The 20,370-nt window shown below is 46.6% G+C and overlaps 1 protein-coding gene across 1 annotated transcript; it reads right to left on the reverse strand.

Annotated features, from left to right (window-relative positions):
- Positions 1–720: 720 nt before the first annotated feature.
- On the reverse strand, positions 721–17,785 carry CHORDC1 (cysteine and histidine rich domain containing 1). The gene is made up of 11 exons (XM_083170152.1): positions 17,576–17,785; positions 15,863–15,912; positions 15,717–15,773; positions 13,013–13,170; positions 12,570–12,673; positions 10,005–10,063; positions 8,713–8,783; positions 8,061–8,166; positions 4,946–5,065; positions 4,471–4,533; positions 721–1,968 (listed from the first exon to the last, which is right to left on the reverse strand). Exons 1-11 carry the CDS (start codon positions 17,766–17,768, stop codon positions 1,819–1,821), a joined length of 1,131 nt encoding a protein of 376 aa, XP_083026278.1. The 5' UTR covers positions 17,769–17,785; the 3' UTR covers positions 721–1,818.
- Positions 17,786–20,370: the final 2,585 nt, after the last annotated feature.

Consider the following 20,370-nt stretch of genomic DNA (forward strand, 5'->3'; position numbering starts at 1 on the left):
AAAAAGTTACAGGGAAATATAAAGTCTACTCTTTAGGGACAAAATATAGAATTTGTACACCTGACAGGATAGATCTACTTGGTTTTGGAAGGTCCTATGGCCACTGTCCAGTTTGTATATCTCACAAACCTGCAGCGGCCTTTATTATAAAAATATAGATTCCATTTCAAAGTAAAACACCAATCCCTCTGTTACATTACTATGCAGCTTATAGGGATCTTTACTTGTGAGCCCCAGGCGTGCGCTCCTGTGGATTTTAAATGAAACCAAACTCTAACACCCAGATTATAGAGTTGTCCTATTATCCCTGATTAACAAAAAAAAAAAAGTTTAAATCTGGCTATCCAATTTGGATCACCCGATAAAAAGCACATGTTTTCCTGAAAACACAACATCAGTAAATCATGTGCTTCAACGCAGCAGTTTTCTGGGATTTTGCTTTTGCCTGAGGCAGGCGATACAATATCCCTGATAACCCCGATAAGCGGACCATGTTACGGTTTAAACAGGAGATCGCGGTTAGTGCGAGTGACCGTTGTATTGCACGAGCAGACAGCCGGCTCGAACGAAGCCTTAAAAAGACATCAGCAGTCTGTAGGGCTGGCATGAGGGTGTAACCATTTTCTTGGTTTGGAAAAAATTTTTTTTGATTCAAAGTAACTCTTTAAAAAAAAGTCTTGGAGTATATGTAATAGGGTCTGAATTTGTCGGAGGTGCGGTAAGCGGCAATCATTTACAAGGCAAAACCAACCTGGTTTTTCCCCTGATAAATGCCACTAAAAAAAAAAACACAAGATCAACTGGCACCCCACACCTCTGGCAAACTCGGACCCTATTTTCTATGCCCCCATATGTTAACATCCAGCTAGTGTTCCCTCTTTTGCAGGGTGCCGCACACTGCCTGTTTTTAAAACCTCAAACTGCACCCTGCCCTTTTTGTGTGTGGCACTGCCACTGATAATTTTCGGTGTGCCATCACGTGCAATGGTTATTACGGTGTATGCCACCATTTGTAATGGGCATTATGGTGTGTGGTATAATGTGTAAGAGGCATTACAGTGTGTGCCATAATGTGTAATGGCCATTACGACAGAATATGTAATGGGCATAGCAGAGTATGACATTGTTGAATGGGCGTAATAATGGTGCAGTTTGCAAAAAAAAAATTTTGTAATATAAAATGTGCCCTCCCGATTGAAAGAAGAGCCCTGCATGGTGGTCAGTTCCCTGTCCTAAAAATAATAATCCTAGAATGAACACTATCCAGCCACGTAAGAGGTCAACTGTATGGACAAACATATCAAGATTAAACAGAATTTGATATAATAATAATTAAAAAAAAAAACATTTCCATACACATCATTGTATTATGTGACAATACAAAATACAGATTTGTAAAAACACTTATCTAAGGCATAAGAGCATTCAAAGATTTGCACCAACGTAAGAGGTTTAGAATTTAAAAAAAAATATGGTGCCCAGGCTCTCCTCTCCAGGCCCCGCCCCCAGTGTTCCCTGCACCCCCTAGTGGACAAAAAATATATACTCAATGAACCATTGTGAACAATTCTATGGATTTCATCTCCAATGGAATGAAGTACAGACAAGACCTCGATGAGCAGACGTTACAGTGTTGGACTGCAAATCAAGACGGAATCTATTTGGTCATAGTCATTGGGGCACTGGCCGATGTAGAAGATCAGGACGCCCTTAGGTTACAAGTGGGCAATGTCTACACACATCTTGAAGCAAATCGACCTTTTTGTTATAAATCACTTGAATGTCTAATATTGGTCAGCAACTCCCACAGCCGTGCAGTCATTCCTGTGAGTCTGTACGGTCAGCCTGTTTGGGGACGATGGGCTGGGGAAGTTCTAGCCTAGCCCAGGTCATGGGCTCAGACTTCTTCATGAATATCTCCACCTTTGTTGCCGTTAAGCTCACGTAACTTTTTTTAACATCAATAACCTATATGGGACAGAAAGAAGATCCGTGTAAAATGCTAAATCACCAACAGTTTGTCCTCTTTTCCAACCCTTTTGTCTCGATGTTGATACTTTGCTCAAATATAAAACCCAGCGATTTGTTTATGCAGAACCCACACAAATGAGAACTTGTGGGGGGGTCTATTCAATTACCTGCGCTGGAATGCACATTTATCTGAAAAACACATAAAATAGTAATATGGAGCCCAACAAGGATCACATGCTTAATCCTTTGGGAGATATTCAATCTCCCGCAGCCATTCCCAACGGGGTAGATGGCTGCAGGACCCTTCCTCGACAGCATTGATTGAACAGGGGATCTCGGCAGAATGAGCCCGATTTCACAAGCAGTCGTGCTCGTTCTGCCGAGAATGGCCGGGAATTGACGAGCTCTCAGCCGCTTATCAGGGCCACGCCCCCTTCTCAGCCTGCAGCAGGCGGGACATTGAATCCCGCCTGTAGAATCTCAGTCGAGCAGCGCGAGAACGGGACAGGGTCACGGCTGTCGGGCCAGCTCGACAGTCATGACCCAACATTGAATATCCCCCTTTGAGTGGCAATATCTGAGAGATGTGCAAAATATCGGGTAAAAATGCCAGCGGCGCTCACATTTGTTATATACACATTTAAAAAAAGTTGTGTTAAAAAATAAATAAATAAAAATAAATCATATTTCCTATATAACAATGTCATTACAATGAATAAAAAATGTTTGCTTGACAATTTTCACACCGGTTTTGGACAAATTCACTTGGCACCCAAAGGGTTAAAAAAAAAAAAAAAAAAAGTTAATTTATGGGGCACCATAAATCCTCATATCTTTGCATGGTCTATAGCAGTGGTTCCCAAACGGTATGTCTAGACCAGGCATGACCATCCAGCTTTGTGAAACTACAAGTCCCATCATGCCTTGCCACATATTTGCTATTAGGGAATGCTAAAACTATGGCAAGGCATGCTGGGATGTGTAGTTTCACAACAGCTAGAGGGACATAGTTTGGACATGCCTGGTCTAGACTAAAAAAACCTCAAATAAAGCCAGGTACAAATTAGTAATTCACCTGCTCTCTGCAGCCACTTAACTCTTTGCAGTGCGATCAACAGTCTGGATTAAATGTTTAAATTAGGTGTCATTTAAAAAAAATTTTTATTCAAAAATGGTTTCCATTGAATGTTGAGCGATGTTAATGTTCTTATTGTAAAGTGGCTCCCCATTGGATCTGCTACTAGCGCTAGGGCTGTTGAGTCTGATTAGACCTTGGACCTGAAATGGTTAACAGTTAGACACCTTGGAATGCGACTGAGGATCTTGCTCTCGGGTTGTTGGTCTGGATCAAAATCAGATTATTTATGGTCAAAGCAATAGGCAAAACTGGTGGTGCTGGCTGCCAATTATAACACATGGACAATCAGAAGCACAGCCCTGTCCTCCACTACATAACCGAGTCTAAGGGGGGTATTCAATGTGGGGGTCACGGCAGTCGAGCTTGCTCGACCGCCGTGACCCAGACCCAGTCTCTGTCAGCTTGACCGAGAACAAGCAGGCGGGATCAATGTCCCACCTGCCGGGGAGCGAGAAGTGGGCGTGGCCGCGAGTTGCGGCCGGGAAGAGGCGAGCTGCAGCCGGCAGCTCGTCACTTTCCGGCCGTTCTCGGCAGAACGAGCCCGACAGCTAGTGAGGTCGGGCTCGTTCTGCCGAGATACCCTGCTCAATGCTGTCGGGAAAGACAGCATTGGATAGGGCCCGGCGGGCATCTCCCAGATGTCTAGTCTAGTGCAGTGGTAGCCAAACCTAGCCCTCGAGAGCTACCAACAGTTTACATTTTCCAGACAACCTAGCTGCTGCACAGCTGCACTCATTAATCACTGACACATTTTAAAAGATCCACAGATGGAGCTAATTAGCTCACTTGTGATTCTGTGAGGAGACCTGCAAAACATGCACTGTTGGTAGCTCTCGAGGACTAGGGTTGGCTACCCCAGCTCTAGTGTGTACCCAGCTTAACAATACCAAACACAATGCAATGCACATTAAACTGTACAAAAAAAGTCACTGTACAAAATAGAAAAAGGTCGGGCAAACCGCTCAATAGATCATATCCATTACAAATAAAATTGACAACCGTCACTTAGGGCCTTATTCTGGTTCACTCCTTCTGGCAAATTCCTTCTTAGGAGGACAAAACCATATGCACTGCAGGGGGGCAGATGTAACTTGTGCAGAGAGAGAGTTCGATTTGGGTGAGGTATTTTGTTTCTGTGCAGGGAATATACTAACTGCTTTATTTTTACACTGCAATATAGATCTCACTTTGAAGTAAAACCCCACCCAAATCTAACTCTCTGCACATGTTACATCTGCCCCACCTGCAGTGCACATATTTTTGTCCATCTAAGAAGGAATTTGCCAGAAGGAGTGAACCAGAATAAGCCCCTTAATGATAACACACATGCAGCATTTATTAGACAAACACACAGCACTTACCCCCCACAATTGTACGTTCTGCTGAAATTCCTTCTCGCCCTCAAACACAATCTGAATATTAACCTAAACAAAACAGAAAGAAGCCGGTTCTAGTGAGCAGGATCCCAGACAGATGCGCGCTTCATTTGTTCTCAGTCTTCTGCAAATTCTCTCACTGTAGAAAATCTAATTACATGGCTATAAAGTGATATATCCCCATTCCTGGCCGAACGCCATGCTCCGCTGATCCTACACCGATAGGATGGCACGAAGAGGGTACTTTTTCTGTTTTACAAAAAAAGCATTTACGGGACCACTAGGCCTAACATACAAGCACCAATCAAACGCTTTCACTTGAACACGTATTATACAAATAAAGTATTTTAAAGGCTGCCAAGAGGTGGAATAATTCAGCCTGCAAGATGATAGGAGCAGTAAGGGAAAAAGACTGTATAGTCCTTCTCAACAGCAGTCAGCACAACACGGTTCTACTCACCACTGTGCTGTTGGCCTCTACGTAGCTGAGCTCAGGGATGGAGTTTTTGGCATAGATTGAGATGGTGACTCCGCTTCCGGTCTGGTGCCAGTCGTGTCGACATGGAACCACCTTTTTACCCTGTAAATAAAGTTACAATGCCAATAAGGCAATGATTGTACTGTAGTGCATCAGCCATGTACAATTCTTAGTATTTGCCAGGTAACGTTGCGTACACTGTTACTATGGTGTATTCATACCTTTTGTTTGCGCACTGTAATATGCCTCTTGGTACTGCATGTATACACAAGTAACTAGCATCCCAGTAAGTTGCACCCTGCGTTAGCAGACATGCTGGGGCCGCACACTGAAGCTTGTCTAAGTGGACAGAGGAGGCACATGGGCAGCCATTTTTAAGTGAGATCAGAAGGGGGGGGGGGGGTGTTTAATGCAAGACAGCGCAAGTGTGAAATGATGGCACGATTGGATTGATCAGACTGCACATGGTTTGTAAAGCATACATGGCCTTTGCTTTAGTGTGTAACTAGGGCGGCCAATCTCGGGAACCTAGGCTTTGGCCCCAAAAATGCATGCAACCCCGCACCGCCCACACCAGACCATGTAAATAAATATGCAGGGCAGCCGGTGTGTTTTTATTTTATTTATTAAAAACAAACATTTATTAGAGAAGCCAATCCCAGAATTGAGCATTTTTCTATTCCGAATCTCTGGATTGAAAAACTGCCCCAGGCTTGGCTTCCAAATGTGTGACTGCCTAAAACAGGAAGACTTAGAGGTGAACAGAGGAGTGAATAGTGTAGCTCAGTATCCGGAACAAAGACACTGGTACATTAAAGAGATTGGTGAAACCTCTTGGATTAATCTGTTTGGGGTGTGTAGTTCACCCCCTGTTTGCCTAGGTGGTATGTTTAACCAACAGTGAGGTACCAGATGGCAGACGCGCAAGGCTGATCTACATACTAACCAGTAGGCTGGCAGATGCGCAAGGCTGATCTACATACTAACCAGTAGGCTGGCAGATGCGTAAGGCTGATCTACATACTAACCAGTAGGCTGGCAGATGCGTAAGGCTGATCTACATACTAACCAGTAGGCTGGCAGATGCGTAAGGCTGATCTACATACTAACCAGTAGGCTGGCAGATGCTTACAGCTGATCTACATACTAACCAGTAGGCTGGCAGATGCGCAAGGCTGATCTACATACTAACCAGTAGGCTGGCAGATGCGCAAGGCTGATCTACATACTAACCAGTAGGCTGGCAGATGCGTAAGGCTGATCTACATACTAACCAGTAGGCTGGCAGATGCGTAAGGCTGATCTACATACTAACCAGTAGGCTGGCAGATGCTTACAGCTGATCTACATACTAACCAGTAGGCTGGCAGATGCGCAAGGCTGATCTACATACTAACCAGTAGGCTGGCAGATGCGCAAGGCTGATCTACATACTAACCAGTAGGCTGGCAGATGCGCAAGGCTGATCTACATACTAACCAGTAGGCTGGCAGATGCGTAAGGCTGATCTACATACTAACCAGTAGGCTGGCAGATGCGTAAGGCTGATCTACATACTAACCAGTAGGCTGGCAGATGCGTAAGGCTGATCTACATACTAACCAGTAGGCTGGCAGATGCGTAAGGCTGATCTACATACTAACCAGTAGGCTGGCAGATGCGTAAGGCTGATCTACATACTAACCAGTAGGCTGGCAGATGCGCAAGGCTGATCTACATACTAACCAGTAGGCTGGCAGATGCGTAAGGCTGATCTACATACTAACCAGTAGGCTGGCAGATGCGCAAGGCTGATCTACATACTAACCAGTAGGCTGGCAGATGCGCAAGGCTGATCTACATACTAACCAGTAGGCTGGCAGATGCGTAAGGCTGATCTACATACTAACCAGCAGGCTGGCAGATGCGTAAGGCTGATCTACATACTAACCAGTAGGCTGGCAGATGCGTAAGGCTGATCTACATACTAACCAGCAGGCTGGCAGATGCGCAAGGCTAAACTACATACTAACCAGTAGGCTGGCAGATGCGCAAGGCTGTTCTACATACTAACCAGTAGGCTGGCAGATGCGTACGGCTGTTCTACATACTAACCAGTAGGCTGGCAGATGCGTAAGGCTGATCTACATACTAACCAGTAGGCTGGCAGATTTTAAGGCTGATCTACATACTAACCAGCAGGCTGGCAGATGCGCAAGGCTAAACTACATACTAACCAGTAGGCTGGCAGATGCGTAAGGCTAATCTACATACTAACCAGCAGGCTGGCAGATGCGCAAGGCTAAACTACATACTAACCAGTAGGCTGGCAGATGCGCAAGGCTGATCTACATACTAACCAGTAGGCTGGCAGATGCGCAAGGCTGATCTACATACTAACCAGTAGGCTGGCAGATGCGCAAGGCTAATCTACATACTAACCAGTAGGCTGGCAGATGTGCAAGGCTGATCTACATACTAACCAGTAGGCTGGCAGATGTGCAAGGCTGATCTACATACTAACCAGTAGGCTGGCAGATGTGCAAGGCTGATCTACATACTAACCAGTAGGCTGGCAGATGCGTACGGCTGATCTACATACTAACCAGTAGGCTGGCAGATGCGCAAGGCTGATCTACATACTAACCAGTAGGCTGGCAGATGCGTAAGGCGGATCTACATACTAACCAGTAGGCTGGCAGATGCGTAAGGCTGATCTACATACTAACCAGTAGGCTGGCAGATGCGTAAGGCTAATCTACATACTAACCAGCAGGCTGGCAGATGCGTAAGGCTGATCTACATACTAACCAGTAGGCTTCTAGATGCGCAAGGCTGATCTACATACTAACCAGTAAGGCTGGCAGATGCGTACGGCTGATCTACATACTAACCAGTAAGGCTGGCAGATGCGTAAGGCTGATCTACATACTAACCAGTAGGCTGGCAGATGCGCAAGGCGGATCTACATACTAACCAGTAGGCTGGCAGATGCGTAAGGCGGATCTACATACTAACCAGTAGGCTGGCAGGACCAGCATGTCTGGTCAGTGTTCCGGTTCTCCCTCACGTGCGCGGAGGGGAGAGGGTAATTATTATTTCTCCAACTTCTACTTACGTCATCTTTCTTAATCCATAAATGTGTCCCCTTTAAACATCCTTCTTGAGAAAGAAATGTATTAAAATCAGAAGTTTTCCTCTTGCAGCAGGTCCAATATTTCATCCTAAATAAATTCAAATGAACATACAAAGTATGAAGAACGAACATGGTCTTCAATATAAATGTAGTTCCAAGTAAACTGCTAGTGTTCCCCTCTACTGCCCAATCTAATGCTCCTGGCAAAGGTGTAACATAACTAATACGCTATGATGGCATCCGCTTAGCAGTGAGGTATTGGTGACTACCCAGCAGCTTAGGGTGAGTGTAGTGCTCACTCTAGGGCAGAGGGCTGAATTTGACTATTGAAGGGCAACATTGTGGCTGTGTGGCTAGTGCTGTGTAGTGTATTATGAATTATAGACATTGTATTATTAAATCTCTCATTTGACAACCCTTATGCCTCTCAGACCACCTGGCCTTCGTTAACCCCTGGCCTCATTAATACTCATTTCCCCCCTAGTCTGGATTCCAGTTATGGCCAACTCAGTCGGTTCATTCCTCTCCCTGTATTTCAGCATCCTGGGAGTAAACGACAGGCCAGGTAGATTGTAATGACCACATGGAAGATGCTACAATGCACATTATTAATAGAATCAGAGTCTCCACATACCCTTCATGGAAGATGGGAAAACCACTGTGATACTGACAGACCTCTTCATTGCTCTGTGGTCCAGCAAATGACTGAGGGAAAAGCACAAATAGATGAAGAGTCCTGGGGCCTATTTATTATAGCACACTCACTACCTGGAGTCTATATAGCACACACCTCCCCTACAGCACACTCACTACCTACACACTGGAGGCCTTATAGGACACACCTCCCCTACAGCACACTGGAGGTCGTATAGTACACACCACTACCTACACACTGGAGTCTGTAAAGCACACACCTCCCCTACAGCACACTCACTACTACACACTGGAGGCCTTATAGGACACACCTCCCCTACAGCACACTGGAGGTCATATAGTACACACCACTACTACAGCACACTCACTACCTACACACTGGAGTCTGTAAAGCACACACCTCCCCTACAGCACACTCACTACTACACACTGGAGGCCTTATAGGACACACCTCCCCTACAGCACACTGGAGGTCGTATAGTAAACACCACTACTACAGCACACTCACTACCTACACACTAGAGTCTGTAAAGCACACACCTCCCCTACAGCACACTCACTACTACACACTGGAGGCCTTATAGGACACACCTCCCCTACAGCACACTGGAGGTCGTATAGTACACACCACTACTACAGCACACTCACTACCTACACACTGGAGTGTGTAAAGCACACACCTCCCCTACAGCACACTCACTACTACACACTGGAGGCCTTATAGGACACACCTCCCCTACAGCACACTGGAGGTCGTATAGTACACACCACTACTACAGCACACTCACTACCTACACACTGGAGTGTGTAAAGCACACACCTCCCCTACAGCACACTCACTACTACACACTGGAGGCCTTATAGGACACACCTCCCCTACAGCACACTGGAGGTCGTATAGTACACACCACTACTACAGCACACTCACTACCTACACACTGGAGTCTGTAAAGCACACACCTCCCCTACAGCACACTCACTACTACACACTGGAGGCCTTATAGGACACACCTCCCCTACAGCACACTGGAGGTCGTATAGTACACACCACTACTACAGCACACTCACTACCTACACACTGGAGTGTGTAAAGCACACACCTCCCCTACAGCACACTCACTACTACACACTGGATGCCTTATAGTACACAGTCCCCCCTCCCCAGCAAACTTACTAGCTACACATTGGAAGCTTTATATTACATAGAAATAACAGTACACTCACTATTTACACTTTTTCTTTTTAACACTGAACCAATACTTGAAGAATTACCTTAGTGCAGCCACCATTTTTACAAAATGTTCCGACTTTGAGTTCTCCGGTCTCTTCATCTATGTGCAAAAAGCAAACAAATTAAAAAAACCACTTGCAAGGGGATGCCTTAGGGTGGTGTGGTCCAGGACCGATTCCAATTTATGGTCAATGTAACAAGCAAAACCAGTGCTGGTGGCTCCCAATCATAAAACATGTGGAAAAACAAAAGAGCAACCGTACGCCCCACATTACTGACCCTAAGGATGACATATAAACACAAGCTACTTCATGTTATATATATTTTTTTTTTTACCTGGGGTTTTGCAAAAAAAATTCCCACTCTAGGGTAGCGAACAGTTAAAGCAGTTCCCAAACTCCTCCACTGCAGTCCAGGTTTTAAGGATATCCATGCCTGAGCACATGCAACTTAACTAGCACTTCAGTCAGTAACTAAACCATCTGGAATGAAGCATGGATACCCATAAACCGTTTTTGAACCCGACTTATACTTTCGCAAAATAAATCCAGGATCAAGGCCGAGCACTTTCTCTCGGGACCACAAGCATTTTTGAGAAGGCATTTTTCTGGATTTTGGAATCCCCCCCCCCCATACTTACCTGGACCCATGGTGGTGCCTCTATGGTCCCCCGACATCCACGGCGGGCTTCAGGATCCTCTTCAGCTGCATCTCCGGTCCCAAGGGTGCATTGTGTGAGTGCACCCGGTGGGACCGTAGATGCCGCTGAAGAGGAATCCGGAATGCCGCCATGGACATCGGGGGATGAGGTAAGTATGAAAAAAAAAAGGGTCTGAATATTCAGAAAAAATAATAACACTGTTTTCGGAATATTTCGTTTTTCGGAATACACGGATAAGGGAGACCCGACCTGTACCTAACATGCAGCAGTATCAGCCCATGAAAGGATTCGGAGCTCTGTGTTTACACCGTGTTTGTGAGCACCCCCGCTCGCTTGTTCTCTTCACATCAATAGATTAAGCCAACAAGGATTTGGAAAGAATTTGTTTTCTCATATCTCCTCTGTGGCTGATGCTTTTTATAGACACCCACTTCATTAGCAAGGTCATGAGTAACTGCAGAAATAACAGGCGGACACCACACTGACCGTGCAATGTAGACAGGAAGTGTATGAGCGTTCTCTAGAGGTCTCAACATGGGAATTGCCAGACTCGAGGTACTCTGATTGATAATCTATTATACCTATAACATTGATCACATATCAATGACCCTAGAAACTTTCTGCATCTAGACTTATGAGCGGATTCTTTTGTTATGAATAGGACATTATGTATATAGAATGGTGAAGTGATAAAGTGGAAGGTGAGAACACACCAGCCAATCAGCTACTATGAAGTCACAGGCTTTATCACTTCACCATGTTGAAAATATCTGCCCCCATAGTGTCATAATGGGCATATGAATAATTAGCTATGGGCAGAACTTTTAGTCCACTAGGGTTATAAGTAACTGAGGGGTAGATTTATTAAGCTCGGTGAAGTGATAAAGTGTCTGGTTTTTATCACCGGTCAATCAGCTCCGACTTCTCATTTTTCAAACCAAGCCTGTAACTTCACAAGTAAGAGCTGATTGGACGGTGATAAAAACCAGACAGTTTATCACTTCACCGATCTACCCCTTTACTAAATCTACCCCTTACGGGTAATTCTGTATTTATCCTGATAAAAAGGTCCATGTGGGGAACTAAATGTTGATTGGACTAAATAGGTTTCTTTCTTTAAGAATAAACCTTCATATCTGTGCTTAAGTACTAATTAAGTTGCATGGGCTCGGGCATGGATATCCTTGAAACCTGGATTGTAATGGGGGAGTTTGGGAACTGCTTTACTTTACTTTTCAGCCCTCCTTTGTGTACTGCCCCAGTAAGTTTGCAGACATGTCGGGGTGTGAACCACCAGGAACTATATATTAGATCTGGATGAAGCATTCCAGCAACCTCAAAAAATAGAAATGACCCCCAGTATCCCCCACAATACTGTAGCATATAAAAGTCCAAGCGTCACTCCAGGCTTATCTAGATTTACAAAATGTAGCCACGCTCATCGTTGCTGCGCCAAACGCCACGTGCAAAATACCCAAAGATTGACGTGATCATAGAAGCGCAACGAGCGGCGATGATATGGCATACCGATTACACATCACGGGTGTGACATTGTCGCGCCAAACAAGCACAAGCGGCCGTGGTGCAGCACCGATGAACGTGGCTACATCTGCCTATCTAATATTATTTATATCCATCTAATAATATCTCTCTTTATGGTGGCACTCACGGATTCTAGTTCATGCATTCCCAACCGCGGCCTTCAAGGCACACTAGCAGCGCATGTTTTAGTCATATCCAAGCTATTTACGGTAAGATCTTCCTAGGTCTCATGGGTTATGATGAAAATCTTGGTTTAAAAATGAAAAAGTTGGACTAGAAAGGTTGCGGTTACTCGTTTTCTGTGGTTTAAATCCACAAGTGCCACCAAAAAGAGATACACCCAGGATGCTGGCATAACTAGCCTTGAGCATCGCAGTATCGTTACTCTGGTAACACTAAATACCTGCTATCGTCTCATCCGTTTCCGATGAAAGCTTCAATTTATCAAGAGCTTGCTTCAGTGAAGCCGACACCTTTAACTGTAACGGCGTCAAAGGCTCATCGGCGCTGAAAGACAGGCAAACAGGGGATTTACACAAAGGGACTAGGTGTGTGGTTATTAAAGACTAAATCAAAAAACTTTATTCAAACACAGCCTGTAACATGGCAGTTAGAAGGTGATTGGCTGGGCGTTTATCTATCTTTATCACCCGTGCATTTATATCTTGTTAAGTCTTAATACATCTGCTCCATTGTGCCTTTACAATGCTTTCCTAGTTCATTACATACTGTACATCATCAAATAGATTATACCACTCGAATACTCCGACATTCTGTAAACTGGATCAAACAGATTATTCTATTGTCGTCACTTTACTATGTGCCCAAAGCCTTCTTCCTACTCACCTGGGCCTCTTTATGGATTCTACAGGTTTTGGTGCCTGAATAATGTGTTCAGTGAATTTTGGTTTTAAGTCCACCTCTTTCCTGTCCGATGTGATCTTCACCTCAGGCTTCACAGGTTCCGGAGGTTTTTCATTGCAGTGTAGCCCCTTTGTGCAGCCCTACAAAGCAGCCAAAATGGGAAAAAAAGCTAGAATACCAAACCATGGACAAAACCTTTCATGAGTTTATCCCTGAAGCCAGGCGCTTTCACCTCTACTGACTGGGTGCCATCAAAAGAAAGATACCATCCTTACCTACTCAAACGCACTATGCCGGGTATTACACTTACTGAAAAATATTCTGGTATCTGAAATAGGACTTTTGACGAAAAATTAACAAAATTACACCACTACCCCTGGAGCTCTTCTAAAGCTGCAATGTTGATACAATGATTTTGAATGGAGAGCACCAAGGTCCCACCATAATTACGAGGTTAGTGTTCATTCTAGCACCCGCTATCTTTGAAAATCCATGCAGTTCCTCTTCCCTGCCTGGGGTGTCACTGTCTGCTGTAGTGCATTGAGCACAGTGTGGTCTTTATAGCAGCACTGATATGCAAACCAGACCTGTGCTAGAAACACCACAGCAGACAGCGACACCCCAGGCAGGGAACAGGAACTGCATGGGTTTAAAAAGATAGCGAGTGCTAGAATGAACACTACGAGGTACAATAGGAGGTCACTGGTTTATCAATAAATTCTGAAAATTATAATTTAAGCCCACAAAAGGACTGTCCCCACGATGAGAAGGTGGCAACAGCACTCAGTTGTCAGACTAGTTATGACACACGCTGGCCTCAACTCAATTTCAGTTCACCACACTTAAGGCCCCCATACACTATGCGATTTTCGGCCCAAAATCGCATGTGTTTGACATCTGATCTGATGCGCGGTCCAGCGCGCATCGGACCTGCAGAACATAAGATATATCGGAATCTGAGCCATCATGGGTGCTTTTTAGCACCCACGATGTTCAGATCCGATATATCTTTATATACAGCCCCCCTGTCTTACTAGCAGCGCCCCCCCCCCCCCTTCCCCGCATTGACGGCTCCCGGCGGAGGTAGTGCAGGCGGGGACCGCAGGAGTCGCAGACCAGAGACCGTCGGTGCGGCAGGAGAATAGGAAGAAATCCTATTCAAAAGACCGGGCGGCCGCTGATTGGCTGAGCTCTCAGCCAATCTGCGGCCGCCCACTCTTTTGAATAAGATTTCTTTCTATTCTCCCGCCGCGCCGACAGTCTCTGCTCTGCGATGCCTGCGGTCCCCACCTGCACTACCTCCACAGGGAGCCGTCAATGCGCGGGGGGGGGACGCTGCGGGGGGACACAGAGTTGGCAGTAACAGAGCTGGGCAGAAAAAGCTGTCAGCGCTGGAAAAAAAAAAAGCCCATACTATGAATGGGCAGCCTGTGATTGGCTGAGCGCTCTCTCAGCCAGTCAGCAATTGGCTGAGAGAGCGCTCAGCCAATCACAGGCTGCCCATTCATTGTATGGGCTTTTTTTTCCAGCACTGACAGCTCCCACCTCCACCTGCCCGGCTCTGTCACTGTCCCCCGCAGCGTCCCCTGCACGCTGCCTTAGCAACGCCCCCCACCAGCAGCCCTGTTCTGCAGCCCCCCCCCTGCTCCCCGGGTTTACATGCGATAAATCGAGACGATTTATCACATGTAAAAAATGGCACATCAAGTGCCAATCTTATCAAGCTCCCCCGGGGAGCAGCTGGGGAAGCTCTCAGGGGGAAGTCGGGGGCGACTTGTCCTCAGGACAAGTCACCCTAGTGTATGGGGGCCTTTAGGGGCAGATGTATTAAGCCTTAACAAGAGATAAATGCAAGTGTGATAAGGAGAGATAAACGTCCAGCCAATCAGCTCCTTACTGACTTTTTTCAAACACAGCCTGTAACATGGCAGTTAGCAGGTGATTGGCTGGAAGTTTATCTCTCTTTATCACCCTTGCATTTATCTCTTGTTAAAGCTTAATACATCTGCCCCTAAAACCCATACACGTTGGGTGATTCTGAGCTGAAAGCAGCTCACTTACCGTTTCAGCTGCTTTCAGCTCAAAAGCCGCCCAGTGTGTACGGCCCAGCGATGAGCACTGATGCATCATTGCCAGCTGCCACTTACAGTATCTACTGATGAGCAGCGGGACGGATGGCTTTCCATAGTGCCCTGCTATGGAAAGCCGTCCTCCCCTGGGAAAATATGCACAGAGCGATTTTTAGCCCAGCGATTTTCCACATCATAGCTGTGCATACACACTGGGCAAAAACACCCAGGGCCAGATGCACTAAGCTTCAAATAGTCATAAAATGGAGAGTGATAAACAGCCAGCCAATCATCTCCTACCTGTCAAGTCACAGACTGTTGGAAAAATGTCAGGCAGGAGCTGATTGGTTGGTTGTTTTTATCACTTTTGAAGTTTAGTGCATCTGGCCCCCAGTGTGTTTGCATCTTAAGAAGAGAAGGTTAAGAAGGGCTAGGCATTGGCTATGGAGGGTTAGGGCGGGCGGGGCATAGGAAGAAAGGGTCAGCACTTCTCCCTTTTAGAAGACTTGGTTACCGCCTGAAATCAGATACAGCCGCTATTGAAGTCTGCTCAGAACCAACATTTTAAAGCAAACATGAAAACACGCAACATCATAAGACAACAGCACCAGACTCACTGCAATGCTGAGAAAGTCGGAGAAGTCCGTTGTCCTCCGTTTACAGCACGACCAGCCCTATGTAGACAGAGAAGAGACCAGTCAGGACACAGTCACATTGGATATTGATCAGCAAGAGTCTTCAGCGATAACACCGTCACACGTACCTTTAAAGCATCATGAAAGACCGGGACACCGGGATGATAGGTGCAGGAACCTAGAACACATAGTAATCAGTTACCCACAGCACTACATGTTAGTTATCTTATTTATAGAGAGCTTTTCTCCTGAACGCATTACAGACATCAAAAGCATGAGACATCGGGCGGAGGATTCATCTACAGGAAAAAAAGGACAAAATGGCACAGAAATAACGAAGAACAAATCCTAGAGAACACAATAGGCGACTTCCACAGAGTTCTCCATTCGACAAAAGGTACTATATTAGGCGGCCATGTTGGATGCACTATGTAGGTTATACTGGGTGGAATAGGTTACACCTAGAAGAGATGACACAAAACGGGTGGTTGCTGCCTACTGATGCCAACGGGCATATAACGTGCAGGTTTTCAGGAGTAACGGGGTTACCCATAGCAACTAGACTTTTGCTATTCTCTGATGGAAGGTTCTAAATTAATAAGTTGCTATTTACAACATCCCCAGGCAGTGATAGGGGATGTGGTTATTAGGTGGGGACAAGAAAGGTCGACAGGAAGAAGGATCGACAAGGACTGAAGGTAAACACATGTTTTTTTATTTTATTTCCCCCCTACTGTGGTTCCAGAACAGGCGGTAGTACATACCCTACCATCCATTAGGGCATGGAGGGACCATATAATAGAAAAAAAAAAACGTATATACGTGTTGACCTTCTGCATTGTCGACCCAAGGACCCTGTGGACCTTCTGCCCGGCGACAACCTAAGGAGTGTCGAACTTTCTTGGGTTGACCGAATGATCCATACCCTGTAATAGGAAAGTGATACAGAGGAATGGGCACTAGATCCACCTGGTCCTCTCGCCCAGTGTAGATGCAGGGGGCCGAAGCAACGAGCGGCAGCAATGGTAGCCAGGGGTCACAATACTATACCCTCCCCCCTCTAGGGTCAAGTCATCAGGTCCCTGATGAGATCCCTCGAAGACACAATTTTAATACATATTCTCACAAAAATCTTAATACCTAGTGCGGAGTCCACCAGTGCAGCAGGGGTGAGAGAGGAGAGCGTGGGGTGCCCGGCGGACGAGGGCAGGACGGACAGGAGAGAGCGTGGGGCACCAGGCTGATGGGGGGGAATGGGGGCAGGAAAAGGTAGAGCATGGTGCACCAAGCTGACGAGGGAAAATCAGAGGAGAGCATGGAGAACCAGGCTGATGGGGGACAGGACAGAGGAGAGAGTGGGGCACCAGCCTGATGGGGGGGGGAGGGGGGGAGGAGACAGGACAGAGGAGATCATGGGGCACCAGGCTGATGGGGGGACAGGACAGAGGAGGGCGTGGGGCACCAGGCTGATGGGGGGACAGGACAGAGGAGGGCGTGGGGCACCAGGCTGATGGGGGGACAGGACAGAGGGGGGGGGGGGGGGCTCCAGGTTGACAGAAAAGGAGGGAACTAGGCGGGTGGGGCAAGAAAGGAGGGCACCAGGCTGACAGGGCAAAGGGCAGGAGGTCCTGGCTAACAGGGTAGAAAGGAAGGAGGGAGGACACACGGCTGTCGGAGCAGGAAGGTGGGAGCGAGCACCGGGCTGTCAGGGCAGGGGGCACCGGGTTGTCAGGGCAGGTGGGAGGGGACACCGGGCTCGCAGGGCAGGGAGAGAGGGGGCACCGGGCTGGCAGGGCAGGGAGAGAGGGAGGAGGCACCGGGCTCGCAGGGCAGAAACTCACCCTCGGTGTTGGAGTCCGTGTCGTAGCGCTGGCCGCAGCCCCGGTTGTAGCACAGAATGGACATAACAGCACACAGCAGGTGAGCCGGGCACCAGGGCTGGGAACCAAGGAATGATAGCGCTGCTGCTGATTGAAGTGCCTTCGTTTCCGGAAACCAGACACATTCGGGAATTTTCGCCAACCTTCCGCGCATGCGCACTCGGGGAGCCGCAGCCGGGGACACTGTGCGCATGCCCGACACGCGAGGAGAGACAGGCGTACGGCGCACACTTATTCACGCCAGCGGAGGGATACTCCTGCCATCTGCGCCGCAGCGCCTGCGCCGACCGCGGATAGTTGCCAGAAGTCCCCCTTATAATAAGCGCTAGATCCCCTTCAGTTTTGACAATTTTCCCATCAAGCCCTGGGTCTCATATAATAGGTTTAGAAAAATGGGAAGGGGGGAATGGGATCATTTGTCAGACTGCATTAATGTCTACAAGCATTAGGTCTACACCATTAGGTCGACTTGCATTTAGGTCGACCTGACTGAAGGTCGACATGGGTTAGGTCGACAGGGTCATTAGGTCAACAGGTATAAGGTCGATAGGGTCATTAGGTCGACAGTGAAAAAGTCAACATAGCACCGTGTCCCCTCGCATGGCTCGCTGCGCTCGCCATGCTTTGGGCACGGTGCCTCGCACAGCTCGGCACACTATTTTAATCTCCCACCACGCCCTAGTGGATGGTAGGGCATGAAATACCGGCTGTCGGCACATGTCGACTCATAAAACAGTGAAATGACCCCATGTCGACCTTTTGCCTGTCAACCTTCCCCATGTTGACCTAATGTTCCTGTCGACCTTATAAAAGTCGACCTAATGACCCTGTCGACATAAGTCATATCGACATTCAGTCATGTCGACCTTCAGTCACGTCGACCTAAATGCATGTCGACCTAAATGCAGGTCGACCTAGTGGTGTAAACCTAATGCTTGTAGACCTAAACAGGGACAAACGCAGGATTTTCAGAAGGGGGTTTCCAGAGGGGCGGAGCAAAGCACGGAGATGGACACTTAGGTGTCCCAGTATATGCCGGGTCAGTTAAAGTATTATAGATAGACCAAATACATACATATATATATATACTGGACAAAGGGTACAGCACTCCAGGCGTCAGGTAAAACATAACATTTATTGAAGCAACGTTTCAATGCCCATGCGGCATCGTCCTCAGGCTAAAAACACACACACATACACATAACCTTTAAATAGCATCTCACAAGGCTCTCCCGGCGACACGCTGCGTCCGGGGATCGGCACTCAGCAATGACGTCACTGCGCCCGAGTCAGCTGACCCGTGCACGTCCACCGTCACGCCGGTGCACGGTAACCATGGTGATACTATAAACAAAGACAGAAGATAACGTACATGAATAAATTTAAAAATATAGGTAGGCGGCATCGATAACTGTGCATAAAGGCAGTTCAATATGGACAAAACGAGCACATATTGTAGGATATACGGAGGGACTATCAACTTTTATCCTGTTTAAATTCTTAAACAAAAATACTTACGGGGCCATACACATAACACTGCTGCAGACAAACAGGAGGAGCACCAAATTATTAAACATAACCCCCAATCAAGAATTGATAAGGGCATTAATCCCAGAGTGTTCATTTAGGCCACCTGGAGTCACAGTCCCCAATCTTAATATCCACCGTGATTCACATTGAATCAATTTTAGGCTCCTGTTCCCCCCGCGCAGGGAAGCAGGCACATGGTCAATCATCCTGTATTTAAATGTTGTGATCCCGTGGCCAGCCAGGTAAAAGTGCCTGGCCACCGGTTGGTCACTCAAACCCTTTATGATGGCAGACTTGATGGCAGACCGGTGGGCCGCCATCCTCTCCTTGAACGCCCGTTCCGTCTTTCCTATATAACTCAACCCACAAGGACAAATTATTTGATATACTGTAAATTTAGTATTACATGTAAGAGTATGATTGATGGTGTATGCCCTGCCATTCTGTGGGTGGTAAAACGTGTTTCCAGGTATAAGAAACCGGCAGGTGGTACAAGTACATCTTACACATCCTAATGCCCTGGGGGTCCTACGGGCAGAATCAAGGGAACAACTGGATTTCACTAATTTATCACGAAGGCTACTGCCTCTCTTGTAGCAAGTGAGTAATTTGGTATCCTGTAGGGGTAAATCGGAGTCTGATTGAATAATGGGCCATCAATTTTTTGAAATATTATTAATAATGGGGCTAGCCTGATGGAATGTGTTTACCCAAGGTAAAAATGCTACTTTAGTATCGATCTTAGGTTTTGTTTGTAGCAAGACCGATCTATCCATGGCAGATACTTTTAGTTTAGCTTGTTGGAGCCCTCGTGGATTATAACCACGGTTGGCAAATTTCGTAATCATCGCATCCATTTGCTCCTCACCTCTGGTGTTATCAGTATTAATGCGTTTCACCTGCATTAATTGGGAATGGGGTAGGCTGCGGATGGCAGATTTAGGGTGACAGCTGGAATTGTGGAGAATATTATTCCTATCTGAAGGTTTATTGTAAAGGGTCGTGGTTAGTACACCATCTGTATTCATGATGGTAACATCAAGGAAATTAATTTCCATCGTACTGACAACACTAGTGAGTTTGACTGGGCTGGAACTGCTATTGTGATGTTCAATGTGTGCTAGTAAATCATCCACTGGCCCCCTCCAAATCAAGAGGAGGTCGTCGATATATCGTGTATAAAACAATATACGGTTGGCAATGCCCGGAACAGAAAAAAACAATTC

Source organism: Crinia signifera, chromosome 2 (assembly GCF_055691185.1).
Source record: "Crinia signifera chromosome 2, ASM5569118v1, whole genome shotgun sequence".
Classification (NCBI taxonomy): Eukaryota; Metazoa; Chordata; class Amphibia; order Anura; family Myobatrachidae; genus Crinia; species Crinia signifera.